This window comes from Accipiter gentilis, chromosome 1, assembly GCF_929443795.1.
Source record: "Accipiter gentilis chromosome 1, bAccGen1.1, whole genome shotgun sequence".
Classification (NCBI taxonomy): Eukaryota; Metazoa; Chordata; class Aves; order Accipitriformes; family Accipitridae; genus Astur; species Astur gentilis.
The window spans coordinates 6,792,000-6,809,235 of NC_064880.1; the positions used below are offsets into that span (position 1 = coordinate 6,792,000).

Consider the following 17,236-nt stretch of genomic DNA (forward strand, 5'->3'; position numbering starts at 1 on the left):
CAATTTTATGGGAAGGAAATCAAGAGAAATGTTGCCTTTTTTTCTTCTGCCCACAGTTCCTGTAGAATTAACTGGCTACTTCTGTGGAGTTCATCATCATCATCTATTTGTCCTAGTTCTTTTCTTGGAAAAATTATAATATCTTCATATCTCTCAGGTTACTATAAGGCTATGGTAGTATGATGTTCTTGATGTACTAACTTTGTGTATGTTCTCTTTGAATGTTGCTGATCTGTTTGAGGAATGTAATTCAGGGTCTATTCAGAGTTTTCTAAGTTCCACCTTCATATTTTTACTATCCATTGCATAGTATCACCCTATCAAGACAGGTTTAAATAAATCTTTGATTCCTTCTAAACTTTTTAGTCGGAATGCTTAGAAATGTATGCAGGACTTATGGTCACTCTTAAGGCAATTTGCTGTGCCAGACTAATTAGACATCAGCTCAACAGCATCTTTAATTCATTTTGTAATGCAGTAAAAAACTACCTATACATATCAGTGCTTCAGATGGAAACAGTTCTACAAATCTGAGACAACTTTTTCCTAGCCGGTGCCAGACTCATGACATAAATGCAACAGAAATACACAGCAGCACATTTACAAGTTACTGTAGGTGATGAAACCACGCAAATAAAATAGGGATGAAACACTTCAGATAAGTAAGATGAAACATCATAGACCAAAACCATCTTGTCAGCCATGAAATTCAGAAAAGCAGTCTTTTTCTTTCTGTAGTACAAATAAGACTAAGATCACAGAATCACAGAATGGTTGAGGCTGGATGGGACCTCTGGAGGTCATCTGGTCCAACCTCCCTGCTCAAGATCATATACCTAGACTACTGCTTTGACCAGGTCAACTCTCATTTTGAATTTCACTGCCTCATCTTCAAGCTTTCCAGATCTAAGTTTCTGTATTCACTTTCAAGGCCCCTATCCCCATGTTCACATTTCATTTAGCATCAGTTCTCCTATTGCAGCCCTTACCTCCCAGCATTAATTTTTAAAAAACCTCTGTGTTTTCTACCACAGTCTGCACCTCTGTAAACATTCCCCGAAACTCTTTGGTGTTGCTCTTCAGATGCCACCTTAAAACCTCCATTGCTGTGATGCCTTTCCAAAAACTCAAAAATGGATAAATGAGTGGTGCTGAAATCCCTTGCTCTACAACCCCCATCAGTACAGACTTCTGTGTTTGTATTCTGCTGTTGCCTTTTGTTTTATATCTACATTGTAAACCCTGAGGGTATTTTCTGGTTTTTTTCTGTTGTCCTTATACAGCATTAATATCTTTATGCTAAATAATTGATGGTGCATGAGCAGGTTTCTGAGGCACTACAGCAATATTAATATATAACCTCATCTTTAAAATTTACCTCAAGATTTGTTACAGCATTAACACAGTCCTTATATTTTGTGGGAAGCCTCATTTAACTGTCTTGATGCTAGTCCTTAAGCATTTTAAAGCTGGATTTTGGTGTGCACAGTCTCACTGGGACAATATTTTCACATGACATCACTGTATCCTGATGTGAGATGTCTGCAAGTTCCACTTCTTGTTAACATTATTTATTCTCCTTACAACATACTCAGTAACAAAAGACAGGTATGTTCTAAATTATAAGCTAAAACAGCTCCAGCCGGAATGCTGCTTCACAGACATCAACAGATCTGATATCTGAAAAATTCTGGCTGGGCTTGCCAACCAGAGACACTTACTCAGCATGTTATTCAAACTGCTGGCCTTGGCACTAGCACACATAACAGGCTTAATGCCATCTAAGCCTGGGACTTGAAACAAGGGTTCTTCTGCCCATCCTTAAATTCAAACAACAAGGAAGTGAGTTGCCAACAGGAAGCCATTAAATAAAATTGCTGTCAGTATATAATCTTTAGAGAAAGAAAGCCTTTCTAGAGACCATAAAGCAACTCAATCAAATCTATGCTCTCATAGTTTACCAAAAGTTCAAAATTAATGTATTATTTTGCATGACATGGAAAAACATTCACTCCCCAATTCTTTTCACAGACTTCTGGTTACTGGTAAGTTATGACATGCTCTAATAGTTCGCTGTAAGATTAAGTGCTTAAATTTAAATAAGATTAAAGTAAGCATCACTAAATATATGCCTGAAATTGTTCAGTTCCTATGCTGGCTTTTTTTCAACCACGTGCAACAGGAGAGATTAACTACCTAGAACCTGACATTTGCACTATGGGTAAATATTCTCATTATACTGCAATATCTACAACATAGAAAATGCAAAATTTCCTTTTAAATTACATTAACTTTGTCACATTGAGACATGTCAGACTGCCTTTTCAAAATGGCTAGTTTACTTATTTGCATTTCTAAATTACTACACAGATATCCATTAGACCCATGGACTATATGTCATTCTGGTATCTCCACAGGGCATAAAAAGCATTCAGGATGTGGACAGATGCTCTCTTGACAACATTGTCTTAGCACTGGAATCTAAAAATAGATATGTAAATTTTACACTGAGCCTTTTAAAAATCACTATATACCAGGCCAACTCAACATCTGTTTGTGCAGTACATTTGCATACTGCATTTGCATTGGGTAAAGTACATCAGAACTGTGTCAATTTCTTTTATAAACATAATTTGAAAGGCTTTATGATTTCATTATGTTAGATCATGGTGCCTGTTAAAAACAAGTACATGGTGATTAATCACATTCTATGGAAAACCAGTTCCTCTCAGCTCTGAAATTATGTAAATTTAAGTCAGCTCTTTGCCTTATATCAGAACTAATCTCCTCTGGGGTGACCAGATCAGGTCTATTCATGTTAAGAAAGAATTGCAAGATACATGTCAGAAATCAGTTATTACTTGCAGAATACAAGTGTCTTCCTGATGACTGGCCCAGCTGCAGTGGATTTAAAACCTGACAGACAGCAAGCAGAAGGACTTACTGAGTTTACTTCAGGTATGCTATTTCATCCCTTCCCCACTCCTCTAGCACATTATCAGAAATTATACGCCTTTGTACATGACAAAAGAAATGTTTTCAGGTTTGGAACACTACAGCCCATCTGGATGGAACTCTGTGGCAGATGAAAATTCCTGTGCGTTAAGAATTTGATGTCAGGTTCTTCTTTAGGGAAGAGCTAACTCTCAAATACAGTTTAATGAGAGTATTCTACAGGATCTGAAAGTGAAATCAGAGATGAATGTTTGAGAATGATGAATATTTTAAAAGACATTTTAGATTAAGAACCTTACTGAAATCCACGTGAGATATTAATAGCTTTTGCCCTACAACTTAAAAAAGGTCACAGCTCTGAATGACTTTTAGCATCAGTCTCAGTATTTTTCCCTCACTTCATGAGATGAGTATTAATTTAATTTCCAGCTCTAGTCACAATGCAGTTATTCCTTTATCACATAGCATTGGTATATGTTATAAAGAAGTTTTTAAATGATATTTCCTAATTCATACAAATCAGGACAGTAATATGTCAACATGATTCATAAAGACCAAAGTGAAATATTCATGGAACTACAGATGCAGTTTGTGTGGATTATGTGGGAGGAGCATGCCATTGTAAAAACTCATTTCAAAACTTGCCAAATTTTCCATTACTGGGAATACCAGGCTAAATTCTAAGACCTGATACCATTTTTTATATAACCTCTCTGCAATACTCGCATCCTAAACACAATTTATAGCCTAAAGTATCACGCAGCTAAAACTCTCCAATTACACAAGGCTCTCAAGCAGTCAGTGGAACACTGAAAGAAACTGGCTCCAGATTTCAGCAGCAGAGTGGGCTTGCACAGCTCTCAACCCTTCCTTGGTGCTCCTTCCTCCACTGACTTCTTATTACCATCACAATTATAACTGAACTGAAAGAGGATAGCATGCTCAGATGATAAGGTATCCCTAAATGAAGATATTGAGCTCTGAGTCTGAAAACATTGTCAAAGTAGTGATGGAAAGAACAGTTGAGATTTCAGGGTTTGTTTTTTTCTTTGTAGCCTGAACAAAACCAGGAGTGATATAAGCAAAATGCAAACCAAAACAACAACAAAGAAAATCTCTTCTCAGTCTTCAAAGCAAAATTTTTCAAGTAGTGCCTTCAGGATCTTTGTTCACTATCCCATAACAATCACTGTATTATTGTGTTTGTGGCATTCTACAGCTGCCCATCACATTGCCATCCTGTTAGAAGTACCTTGCAGACTTGCAGACATAATTGTCTAGACTCCACTGCTGACAGAGCGAGGTCATGGCAATCAAGCGGTACATTCCATGCAAGAGCAAAGTTTCCGTTTCTTGTTTTTGTTGGTGATACCAGCTCCTTGCCATCTAGTAAGGGCTCTTGTCTGTTCTGATATTCCAGACTGCTTACCTCATCTGCTGCACAAGCATGCAAACCCTTAGAGTCGCAGTCTCCTGCAATACAGGAAGTGAATGTCCAGAGGACAAAACAGTGAAAGGAGAGATCTTTCAGTGTATTTACGAGGTCATTTCTTGCACAGTGATGAATGTGAAGAACTCTCAACATGGTTAATAGGAATTGTTCAACTCTTCTCTGCAGTACTGTCACACTAGCACAAGGCCAGGGCTGCCCCTAACCCATTTGGTGTTCTGGGGACATCTCTCATGCCAAAACACCCTGATTCCCTAGAAGCCCTCTTGTTCATTCATCAATAGCTACAGTTGCCAAAAAGGCAAACATATCACAGCTGGGGAGTGTGTGTGTGGAGCAAAATACAACAAAATATACATTGAAAGAAACTGAGATCACAGAAATTATCACAAAGGAACAAAAGAAAAGCACTGCTGCCTAAGATTCCCTGTAGATATGCTACTGAAGATCCATACTGCTGAATTCTGAGCCCAGAGCTCTCCGTGTAAATAAAAAACCTAATGAAAATCAATGGCTTTTGACCAGCCTCCCAACAGAAAAGGCCTAAGAAACTCTTCCAAAGTCACTGTCAGATAACCTTGAATACTAAAATACATACTAAAGTTGGGGATCTGTTTCTACCCTATAATTACATCTTTTTCAGTTACTTTTTTTAGGTTTTGGTGACTTTTAATAATGCAGAATGACTAAGAACCCAGTATCTCTTTCCTGTTCAATCAGACCTCAGATTAAATAATCTGTGAACAAAGTAAATAAAAATTACAAGGAAAATTTCTAGACATCAAGGAAATGCCCTAAAAGAAAACCTAACAAGGAGCAAGACATAAAAATGACATACAAGAGACATACAAATCAAAACTTCATCACTGGAGATCATCAAAACCAGGGCGGGCAACTCTCTGGCAAAGGCACTATAATAGAAAATGCTGTAGGAAAAGCAAACGGCTTAGGGGAAACCAGAAGCATTTTCCAACTCTAACCACCGGTGAATGAACCCATTCAGCCCCTGCATCCCTTTGACTACTCACATCTGTATTTCCACACAAGAAATATTGTTCAAAGGGGCCAGTCTTCCCAATATTAACTCGATTATACAGTATATTCTTTGCAAAACACCATTAAGCTTTGGAAGTGGATTTTTATTTCATAGGCATTAAATCATAAACTCATAAAAATCTCTCCTTCTCCCGTTTCATTAACACAGATATACTCTGCCATTTTGGCTAACCACAGAATATCAAAAGCTAAGAGCCTTAACAAAACTACCAATGTGTGAGACTGAGGCAGAGGTGATGCTCTACTGGTCAAATACTTTTAAGGTATAGTCAAAATTCTCAAGAGTTAAAGCCAACAATAGTGAAAATTTTGAATTTTGCAAGCAACCAAGAAGGAACTAAAGCAAAAAAGTATGTTTCTCCAGCAATTCAGCTGCAGCAAAGTAACTCCTCAGCCGGCACTTCTGAATCTGGACACTTCTCTGGGGAACAGCATGAAAGTTGAATTACAATACTTCAGTACTTCCGGGGAAAATTCAATGCTAGTCATCCCTCATAATAACACTAACATGTCCTGTATAATCTGTAAACCACTCTCTCTGCATACAAAATTTACATGCTTTTGTTTTTTTCCAGAAGTTCTACAGGAAGCATTTAAATACACAGTGCCTCCCATGACCAAGTACTTTTTTAAAACTTCTACCCGAAAGTAAAAATACAGTATGGATCCTTTGACCTCTTAGTATACACCTGAACAGGGATGATCTAATGATTCAAGTCTTTCATTGCCTAAAAATCATTGGTAGTCTTAATTAAAAAAAATAGAAGATACACACTTCCATAATAAAAATACAACTGACACTTTGTCCCCTTATTGGCCATTTCATCAAAGAAGCTAATAAACAACCATGAGAAAAGAAACATCACCTTAGAAGGAAATGTCTCCTAGACATTTACCTGTCCAAGTCATATTTGACGCACAATAGCAGAGCAATGGACTTAAAAGAATGTGGGGTAGAGGATGGGAATCAGGATGGATTTACATGATCACGCCCAAGAGACTTCCATTCTGTTGGGTTGAGAATTTCAGTCTCCATGCTCATCTATCAAGCAAAAGATGCTGTATTTCTATTTGCACAAACCCTTTTTTATTTCTTGCCATCTTCATAGCTTTAAATGCAAGATCAAATTTTACAGTAAAAAAGTTGCAGATTCATAATCTTAGTGAGATACACCACTTGTCATCTTACGTGAAAACTGCTCAAATACATCTCATTTGTGATAAACAAAACCAAACCTGAAAATATAGAGTGTAAGATTATAAAACCAACCCAGTCTAATTATCAGAGGAAATTTCTTACACTAAGTCTCAACTAACCTATCATTCAGAAGATTCTAATCTCAAAAATATGGTTATATATCGCCGCCTACCTCCAAAACTCTGCCACTATGTCTGTGTGCGCAAGCGCTGTGATGACTTTTTCAAGATATACTGCACACCCACTATTAGACTCTGAATCTGTATGTTATTGTTTTTGTTCACCTCTATGTAACACAGTGCTTGGCCTCAGAATTTCACGCCTTTAGTGGAAGTGCTTTTCTAAACTTGGTATATTGTGACCACGCCATCTAATAATCAGAATCTGTTAGAAATTATTAATTATGATCAATAATTAAAGCTTTGCATATAATTGTAAAAGAGTTAACTGTGTAAGAAGACAACAGAAAAGTAGAATAGTTAGTTTTCACAAGCCTTATTGAAAGACGACTTGCTAGCCACTTCAAGTCTTTTTTGTTTCTTTTTGATTGTCTACGGCAAAACACAAAATTGAAGAGTAGTGCCAAACAGAGATCTGGCATTCTACATGAAGACTGCATTACACTCACAAAGTTAGGGTTGAGCACAGAAGGCTGGAAAGAAATGAAATCTCAGAGCACAGGAAATGGAAACTACCACATCTAGGTAAAACTGTCATTAAGAATGTTAAGGAAGAAAAAAGAAGCCTACTTTAGTGTTGCAGGGAACATGTGCCACTGCTGAAGGTAGAAAGGCAGTGCCACTACAGAGACGATCAAAACTTGCTGAGTGCCATATTTGACTTACTGGATAGCAATGATATAACTGAAAGAAGAATCTTATTCAAATTCAGTAAAAGCAAAAACTGAAACACCTTGATGACAAACATGAAAAAAACCCATAAGGCAACTCCCCCCCCCAAAGTTCAAAATAATAACTAGCAACCATACAGCATTTCACAACATCATATGAGACAAGTACAAAGGTACCCACCAATTATTCTCATTTATTCTTTCCTTCTAAGATACATAGAGATTTTATAGATGAGACATACAAATTAACTACAGTTTGTATCTGTTTATAGTAATTTCACCCTCAGCTCTATATCCTAAATAGCTCGCTCTCCTTTTGGCCCATGTCACCTGGTTCATTAGGGCTGACTGCCATTGTTCAGCTTCTAGCTTAACTGCAGCTGAGCAGCTCTTGAATTAGTTGTAGAAGTGGTGGTACTTTAATACCAGAGCTTAGCATACAACCAGCCGGACTAAATAAATAATGAAGCATGGTATTCCAACAGATAATATACACACACTTTCAGCAAATTGCTTGGGTCCAAAGGTCAGTCAACTTGTTTGCTCTGTCTCCAAGAATCTGTAAATCTCAACAAGATGTTTAAACACAAGCATATACAAACATCAAAGTTCAATGCTGACATATTTTACACCTCGAAGTTGTATGCCAAAATAGCTCTATACCACACATAGAAAACTGTAATGCATGTGTCAGGAAGTGACAAAACACTATCCCAAACTAAATGCAAATTTTTCTTTAAATATCCTCTCTGTATTTTTCTTCTTCTTTATTCTCTATTTACTCTCATTCATCCTTTCTCACACAGAGAAGTATTTATGCAGCTGTCTAATTTCATGATTCCTCCCTCTCATTACCCATAAAGTGGGAGTTGAAACTTTAAATCTCAAGCCTCAATTCAGGGTATGTGTGTTTGTATTGCAGACCGATTCACACATATCGAGATATCTGTACTTATGAAAACACAGCATTTCAAGGTAAACCACCAGTTCCTGAGCTAGAGAATGGACACACCAGCTACACTGGCATTTCTAGGCTGTTGTGCAGACAGACAAGCCTCTCAGCCTCTCTTTCCTAAAGGAAACATGTGAACAATCCCACAGCTCCTATTCGTGTGGTGCTTTTCTTCCTTGCTGGGTTCTCATTCATCCTACCGTTGAACAGCTCTGGGCTGGCCAAAAGCAAAATACAAGGGACTTCAGAAGGCACAAGAAATTAATTTCGTGAATGGAAAACCATCGGGGTGAAAGTGAACTCTTCTCTCCGCTTTCCCGAGAGAATGCATTATCAGGACCGAGAGCCAGAACCCTCCTGCACACACCATTTGCCCCTTTCCGAGTCAAGCCCCTCTCCTCAGGGGTGACACGCGTGGCAGCGGCACTCTGGCTGTCCCTAAGGAGAGCTACAGATGTGCTCAGCCTGGAAGGCTGGAGCCGGCAGTCAGCTGCCCCCCCCCCCCCCCCCTCTTGTTTGTACGCAGTCCCAGCAACCAGAACTGCCAGGAAGCAGCCTAGTAAACAGAAAAGCAAGTGAGCACTAGCTTCAGGCATGGGAACATCGCTCTCCTCTCCCTGCCACAGGAAACCTGGGCTGGAGCAAAAACCTCTCCTTTGTCAGCGGAGGAGGATTCACAAGGGGCCCCCTTTCCCACTGTCACGTTTCCTCAGATGAGATGGGGAGAGACAGGATGCAGGGAAGGAGGAGTGGGCAACTTCTGAAATGTAAGTCAACGTAATGGGCCAGCACGCCAGGGTTTGGCAAAATCAGTGCCCCTTCTCCGCTCTCACCTTTTCAAAGCGATCCCATCAATCCCACCTAGAGGCGAGGGAAAAGGCTTTTAAGTCTCCGAGTCGGAGGACTCCCCGGTAGAGCAGCAGGTGGGAGCTTCCTCCCCCCCTCCCCTTCGTGCCGATGCTCACCTTTCTGGCTCCTCGTTTAGCAAACTCCCTGGCCAGATGGCGGCCGATGCCTCTGCCCCCTCCGGTGATGAGCACATTCTCCCCGGACAGGTCTCGGAGCTTGGGCGGCAGCACCATGCACACGGCAGCTTTCACCACCAAATAAACCATCTGCACGGGGAAAAGCAGCAAAGCGCCCAGCCACTTCCAAATCATCCTCTTGTTCCAGGCAAGTCAGGAAGGCAAAATTCTCTTCCAACCCTTCACAGAACCAAGTTAACAGAGAAAGAAAACCAATACCCTTCATGCACCCCCAGATGGGTGACAAGTCTTCAACCCCCTTCCAGAACTTGGGGGGCAAAGAGATTCTTGGACTGGAAAAATCCTTCTCTCCCCCTAAAAAAAATTGGGGTAGGAGTAAAGTAGTGCAGAAGACCAAGTCACTCCCCTGTTTCTTGATCGGTGTCCTCTGGGATTGTCACATGCAGGTAAAACGGTTTCCTTGCTTTTTAACTGGAAAACAGTTTTTTTAAATTAAAAGAGAGAGAAAAAAAAGTAGAATTAAAAGTAACCATACAACCCTCTGCTTCAAAAACCGACATAAAAATCCAGTATCCAAATGGAAGGTTTTTATACTTGGAGAAATAAAATAAAGCAGCCTATGTCTCCAAATTTCAGCCTGCAGTGCCTTCCAGGCAGCTTATTTCTATTCTTAGACTCAGGAAATTGCTTAAATAAGACAGAATTGCCAGGACCTTCTTTTTAAGAAAGGCTCTATTCAGGGCAAGGTTGTTGTTTTTGTTTTAATATCTATAAATATCCATAGACGTTCTGTCCTGAGCCGGTTGCAAAGGTTGAGCTGATAACCGCCTCCTTCGGCCCCCTCTCCTGTTTTTTTCACTTGGAGTATCTGTGATCACAGAGCAGGAATTATGCCGTACACTATTTCAGCTCTGGCTCTTACTCATTTCTCCCTATTGCTCTCTCTGCCTATCACAGCCGCGGCGCTGGGGAGTTTTTATACCCCATTAAGCCTGATTGACAGTTAAAGTGTTGGGGAGATTTCACTACTGTTTCTGTGAGTGGCTGGCTTGGCTCTCCCCTCCCCCAGAGCTATCTCGGAGCCACCGCACATAAACTCACACATGCAGGCAGGCTGAGCCGTACGCTCGCTTCTGAGCTGCAGCGCGCAAGTCGGGGCTTGCTGCGTGCCACGTTGGGCTTGCAGCTGTAGCTGAAGTACACTGTAACCGAGCCAGGCAACCCCTGCCTCCTCCCTAACGTACACACACCAGAAAAGAAGGTGCTGTGGTCTGACTTGAGCCCAGGAAAAAGCAGTTCCAGGAACAGCCGGGGTTAAGGCTGAGTTCAAGGGAGTTATCTCTGCCTTACGGAGCTCTGGCAGAGAACTGCTTGCCCGGGATAAGCTGGCGTGGAGGGGAAAACTTCTTTCAGCCCTAGATTGCCAGGCTGAATCCAGCCTAGGCTGAGAATCGTCGAAATCTATGACCGTTGGAGCAATGGTTTTATGGACAACGTGACAAGGCACGGATTTTCCAAGCTGGAAGATGCTTGCATTGCTGAAAACTGTTCATTTAGTAGTGGGGCAATAAAAAAGGCAGGCTCTGAATGAAGGAGGGAGACTCACTTGCTCACGACAAAGGGTGGGTTTTTTCCTCTCCTTTTCCAAGATTTTTTCGTCCAGTTATGAAGGCATAATTGCAACACAAGGAGGTCTCCATAGCACTTTAAACTATGTTGTAACAGGAGAAAGGGCAAATTGCACTGTAACTAGGTCCTCCGACTTGGTTGTTTGCACTGCTAAGCATGAGGCAGGTAAGTTATGTTCTCAATTGCACTGATTAAGCATTTCTGAGGAGGATCTAACTGCACATTTGAACCGAGAGCTGTTCATACACAGTTAGTTGTGGCAGCAATCACAAATAACCTAATATACAAAGCTTTGAGGATGTCAGAAGACGCTCCGGGATGTCAAACCTCACATTGCTATCTTCACGGCTGAGCTGGAAAGAACTTCGTCATTATGACCATCTATCACTAAGAATGTGCCAAAATGAATCCAATCCCGCACGTTAATTCAGGACGTCTGGATCTATATCCACTATCCTGGGAAGCCATCTAGTGGTAAAAACTAGAATTACTGAAAAATGACAAATTCGAAAGACCTTCTCAAACTTCTTTACATCTATAGTTACTAAAGCACCACTGCAATGCAATTGTATGAGTCTAAGCCTCTATACATAGGTAGCCAAGTTAGGACGCTGAATCCCTTTGAAAAGAAATTCAGTTTTATGCTTTGGAATCAAACAGGTATTTTTTGTGAACGAGCATTTTTCAAAGTGGCCATACGGTAACAGAGTGTTCAGGGGTTACTTGTTTGCAAAAAGAAGAGCAACCAAGTTTCTGGCACCACCCACATTTAAAACCTGTATCACACATAGTTTTTTTAACACAAAATATGAACAATATCTAAATCCTTCCGTTTCAGCTCTGTTAAAAGTTCCACATAAGTTTTCAGAAAAAAAGAAAATAAAATTTAGAGAGAAACTTGCAGAGTTCTTACCTTTAAATACCAGGTTACCTCACATGAAATAAGCCATATGACTATCACTGCATCATCATGAAGTGTCAGGAGAGAGGTTTTTGGAGAGAAGAAGATGAAGCATTCTAACCCGAAACCATACGTCTGTACATATTATCAGAATCGGGTGGTATTCCCTAACTTAGCTGCATCTGAAAGAACCAGAGCTCAGAGAATTTCCATTGCCGCTTGGCAGCATTTAGCACCTGTGTGTGTTTTTACAGAAATGGAGCTAGGGGAGGCACCTGGCATTACAATTTTCCTCTCAGTCCAAAAACTCTGAAGGGGAGAGAGAAATTACACAGAGAGCCTAGTGTCTGGTTTAAACAAGAATGACTCAGTGTCTGGACTGGTAACAAATATAACAACTTTCTGGTATGGAAATAAGGAGCAGTGTTAGAAATGAAAGGATATGAAGTTCATCAAAATAAATTTGATTTTTTCATTCCTGAGTTCAGTCTCTTTATGCATAAATCACCACAGACACATTTAAAATAGAAAAGCCAGCAGTATTACACAGTTAACCTATTCAGATTTCAAAACAAATTAATTATTAATTTTAAACATTTGTAGGTCCTTTGACACCAGTGGGAATGGAATAATCTTGTGAATATTGATTTCATGTATCTGTTTCCAGCTTGAATAATATTCCAAAATATACTGGAAGTGGGTTTTTTTCATTCATTATGATTTCAGTTTATTGATCTATGTGCAAAGTTGCTACCAAATTTGGAGTGGGAGTAAAAAGACAGTTCTAAATATTTAAAATTTTCCTAACCTACTCTTCAAATTTCATGAAAATATAAACTATTTTACTTCTTTACTACTTTACTTTAGATTTACCTTAAAGCAGTGAAAAGCAGTAGTTACTACATAGTACAAATGTACAAAAGCAAGAAGCAAAAGCAGGCTTACAGTAAAACTGAAGTACTGCATTTTGCCTGTAATAAATATGGTGAAAAATAAACGCATGTTATTTTAAAATATTTCACCTAATTCAAACAAAAAGCCAAACAGCTTTGAATTCTACACATACCACATAGAACACTGAGAACAGCTGAGGTTTGTCCCTTTTAATTGCAGTTCCACTCTGAAAAGTGGCAAAAAAGTAGTATTCTGGGATTTCATCTGATTGTTGTATAGTAACCATTGCACTATTTTTGGCAAGAGGTCTTTTTCCAAACTGTCACCTTTACAAAACCAACATGTGCTTTTGTTCAAAAAGTTCATCTCTGTTAGTGAAACCCCCTAAACTATACCTTCACATAGGTTTGACTATCCAAACTGCTTTTAGTAAATATCTGTAGGTGCAAAGAGACACTTAGTACATACCTTTGTTGATGGTAACAAGGATCTGTCACATCACAGCAGTTGTTCCTAATTAGAAGTTAAAAGTTGTCCCCAAGTGAATCCCTTCCATGTTTCTACTCAGAAGTCCTTAATCAGTGCACTGGAGCATTCAGTAAGCAGGCCTGTTAATTTTGTAAAATTGCATCAGTTGCTAATGCTATCACTTAGCTGCAGAATTAAATTTGCATTTTGGATAGCTGCATAATAATGAACTATTTGTTTCCTATACAGACACTCACAACAACGCATAAATTGCAAAAAAACCCCCAACAACTTGGTTTAAGCCATTTTCATGCCACTTTAAACTATGTTTTATTCCAGTTTGCAACAAGAGCAAGAAGGTAGTCATGTAATACATCTCAGCGGTAACTCATTCAGTTTTGGCTCCTGCATCTCTGTTTAAATTTCTGGGTTTGTACTTCTTCACAGAACTGTAAAGGAAGATGGCTTTAATATGGTTTTACGAATCTATTCTGAATTAGTAGGTTTAAATTTAGATCATCCCTGAATGAATGACCCATTCCTGGGACCATAGCTCAAAAGATGCGTTTATACTTTCTGAATATTTAACCACAGTAATACCGAATTGTAATAGCCCAGGTTAAAACTAAACCTGTTGTTCATATTTAGGCTAGCTAATGTAAAGGTAGGTTAGGAAGGCCTATAGTAACTGAAACCCAGCTTTTGGATTGTAGTTAGTGTGGATTTACTCATACTCTCAATGAGAGTCACAGAAACCTACTTTTTCTTACTTGCCCTGTCTTGAAGGAAAAAACAGCAGTGAAAAAGCAACATTTACCTCCAAAACAAGTTTATATACTACACACATCACTTGCATAACAAAGGTCTATTTTTGCAGAACAATGTTACACGGACCTATGAAGAGGCTGAGGTAGAGTGTCTGAATGCTTAGATCTTCATGTTGCACCTAGGTATATTGGCAGAACTCTAAATTTGTTCACAGAGCCTTTGCAGCCAAGTTCCTAGCAAACTTGGAAGTCTGTGCAAACGAAGTTGCTAAACTGCAAGAACTTTTGAAAGGAAAAAGGAGCTAGAAATTAAAAGCATGCTCAAGGCATGTCTGAAAACCATTTGGGCTAACAATTCTGTGTTTTCAGCTTAAAAAAATCCACCCAAATATATACAGTACATTGGTAAGCAGATGTGAAAGAACTGGGAACACAGAACAGCACTGTTACACAATGGAAAGTCTGTGTTACTAGGGTGTCAAGTAATACCAGTTTTTTACATCAGTGCAGGGTTCTTGACCACGGACAATCTATCACGATCACAGATTAAAACTAAACCTCCTTTAAAAAAGGAAAACCTTTTGCCAAGTTGATCTGGTTTTTGTTACATGAAGTACTGCTGTCAGATTTGGATAAATCAAGAGCTAAATTTTTGTGCTTCTTGATTTCATTCTTCCCTTGAGTTCACATTTTCCATTTGAAATGTGTCCCAGTAGTTCTATGATTTCACACTGTCCTTCTATATGCTATTAAGTATGAAGAGTCTGATACTGTTGCCTTGTAAGTGGAGTTTTGCCACGGACTAAGCTCAAAGGGAGCAGGTTTCTGTTTAACTTCCAGCCTTGACAGAAAACAGTCTGTGTCCAGCCTTGTGCAAAAAGCTACATTTGGACATCTTACGGCTTTCCCAGGGTCTCACAACAAATCAGTATCATGAATAAAGATATAACAAACGTCTTTCTGAGTAATTCTAAACTCTAGATGACAACCCTTTCTAGATTCAATATGTGTAAAAATAATTGTCTTTATAAGCAGAAGTACGGTGTTTTCAAAGTGCACATAAGTGCTACTTGGAATTCAGATTAAGGGATAGCAACATCAAGAATGTGGTATTTCTTTCAGTTGCTTAGTCATTTTAGTACATGTTAGATTTTGTCATTTGTACTAACTGCCCTTCTTTTTTCTCACCTATCTTTAATTAGAAGCCAAATCTGTCTCAATCTGTTAGCCTGCTTCTTCATATTGGAAGAGAGAACAGTGAAAAAGTACCACATATGAACAGGAATGGAGACTACATTTTGTTAAACTGATTGATTCATCTTATGTTCTCTCTAGTACATTTACCTCACTTTTACACCAGTCAATATTTACCATTCCTTCTGGCTAATTCCTCAGTCCTGACAAAACTTCTATACAAGGAACTAGGGAGACAGAAGAATTAAGTCCGTAAGGCCCTCAAAATTAGAGAAGCTTATTGTTTCAAGAGCCTAAACTGAAATCCTACTAAACCAATGTGATGTGGATTTTGACAACAGAACAGTAGGCTAATGCCTGTAGTAAGTTTGCACTGGAAGCTTGTAAACAAGCTTAGGAAAAGATCTCTAGATAAAATGTTCCCTGAATCCTTTCTAACAATGTCTTTTTAAAAGAATTTATTACATGCAGCTATAATTTCTTTCCAGAGCTAGTGGTTCACTAGTATATACAGAGGTGAAATAATTCAAGTCCTCTAACTGTTATAAGCTTCTTCAAACTTGACAAATCTAGAAAGGAAACCAAAAACAGAAGGAATGTTAGGAAGAGAATGCTGTTGTCAACGGCAAACGTTTTTGGTTGGAAGGCTAGGATGGATCAGCATTAGGTGTATGAATTGATGTGTGTGGGGGGGAAGATCACATTATAAATTGATGATGGGAAAATAAGATCTCTAGAGAGATGCAGCTGAGCTAAGAGACCACACAGAGGGATGCTGGGTTCTTCATTCAAACAGAACCCACAGCATTTTTGATGACGGTCTGAGCAAAGATAAGGTTTGGATTTTTAGTAATTTATCTGGGTATTTTTAGAACTTTACCCACTGTTAGCAGAAAGTCAGTTTGCTCATTCTGGCTGAATCACTACCATTACCCCTACGAACTGGTATCACTAATCTTTTTAAGGTAAGAGCAGCTCTGGAGGAGGACATTGGAGCAAATGATACATGAGGTAAACAACACAGGGCTTCCAAAGGCCAACTGATCCTTTAACTCATTTATGGGGACTGCTGCTTTTTAAAAAGTTATTTTATCTTTCCTGATATGCATAAGGATACAGGGCAGTGAGGATCAGCTGATCCTTTGGAGGAAGAAAGATCCATTTTAACAGTAGCATGCATAAACCCAGATGTCTCCTAGAAGCTGACCTGTAAAGTAATAACAGAAATGCTTTTTCAGAACACTCATCCCTGCCCTCCAATTAAACTTTGTCCAACAGTGTTTGATCAAAAAAAATCCCCTAACCAACCAACCAACCCCAAAGTCCAAGAACCCCTCTTCATAGGACTCCTACCTCCCCTCCAATCTCTCATTAGATGCTTGGTTGCTGGTCTGAAAGTCTATTAATTTTAGGATGGATTAGTAAAACTCACCAAACCCCAACCTAGATATTCCTTCTCGGAATATAAAAGTAGCCTTAATTTTTGCTTTAATTTATGTAGTTTAAAAAAAATAAATAAAAAATTCAAGTTGGTGTACCCCCACAGGTCTGGATGGAGTAAGAAGTTGGGAGGGGCTCAGTTAAGTGTCCTGCACCTCACAGTCATGGAAGAGATCAATTATTCCCCAGCTTAGTCAAATAATTTGAGTCAGTATTGGAAAGATGCCTACTATGATCACAAGTTCCAGGCCTGCTGAGTTAAGCCAGGAGTTCCATGTTATAACTTACATGGATTTCATGGTTTTCTTACCCTTAACACCTATTTATCTATTTATATTTTAAACCACATAATTCAATCAGTTGTACTTACTGACTTCCACTGAAGTTAACAATTAGACCTATTCTCTTAAGAATCCTGTCTGGTCACTCTTATCATCTGGTACTTTATCTCTTATGACTCAAGTTGTTTAATTTCATTCCACACAGCTAAATATTT

At 39.1% G+C, this 17,236-nt stretch overlaps 1 protein-coding gene across 8 annotated transcripts in view; it reads right to left on the reverse strand.

Moving 5' to 3' along the window:
* The window catches only part of DHRS3 (dehydrogenase/reductase 3), a 33,289-nt gene extending 19,836 nt beyond the window's left edge, over window positions 1–13,453 (reverse strand). For 3 of the 8 annotated variants that reach the window (XM_049811298.1, XM_049811261.1, XM_049811270.1), the window contains exon 1: window positions 7,691–7,833. Coding sequence is in view for 2 of the 8 variants with exons in the window: in XM_049811227.1 (XP_049667184.1) it covers window positions 9,427–9,621 (195 nt within the window). In the remaining 6 variants the exon portion in view is untranslated. The other 5 variants (XM_049811288.1, XM_049811254.1, XM_049811227.1 and 2 more) reach the window with 5 other exon arrangements.
* Between the last annotated feature and the right edge of the window lie 3,783 nt (window positions 13,454–17,236).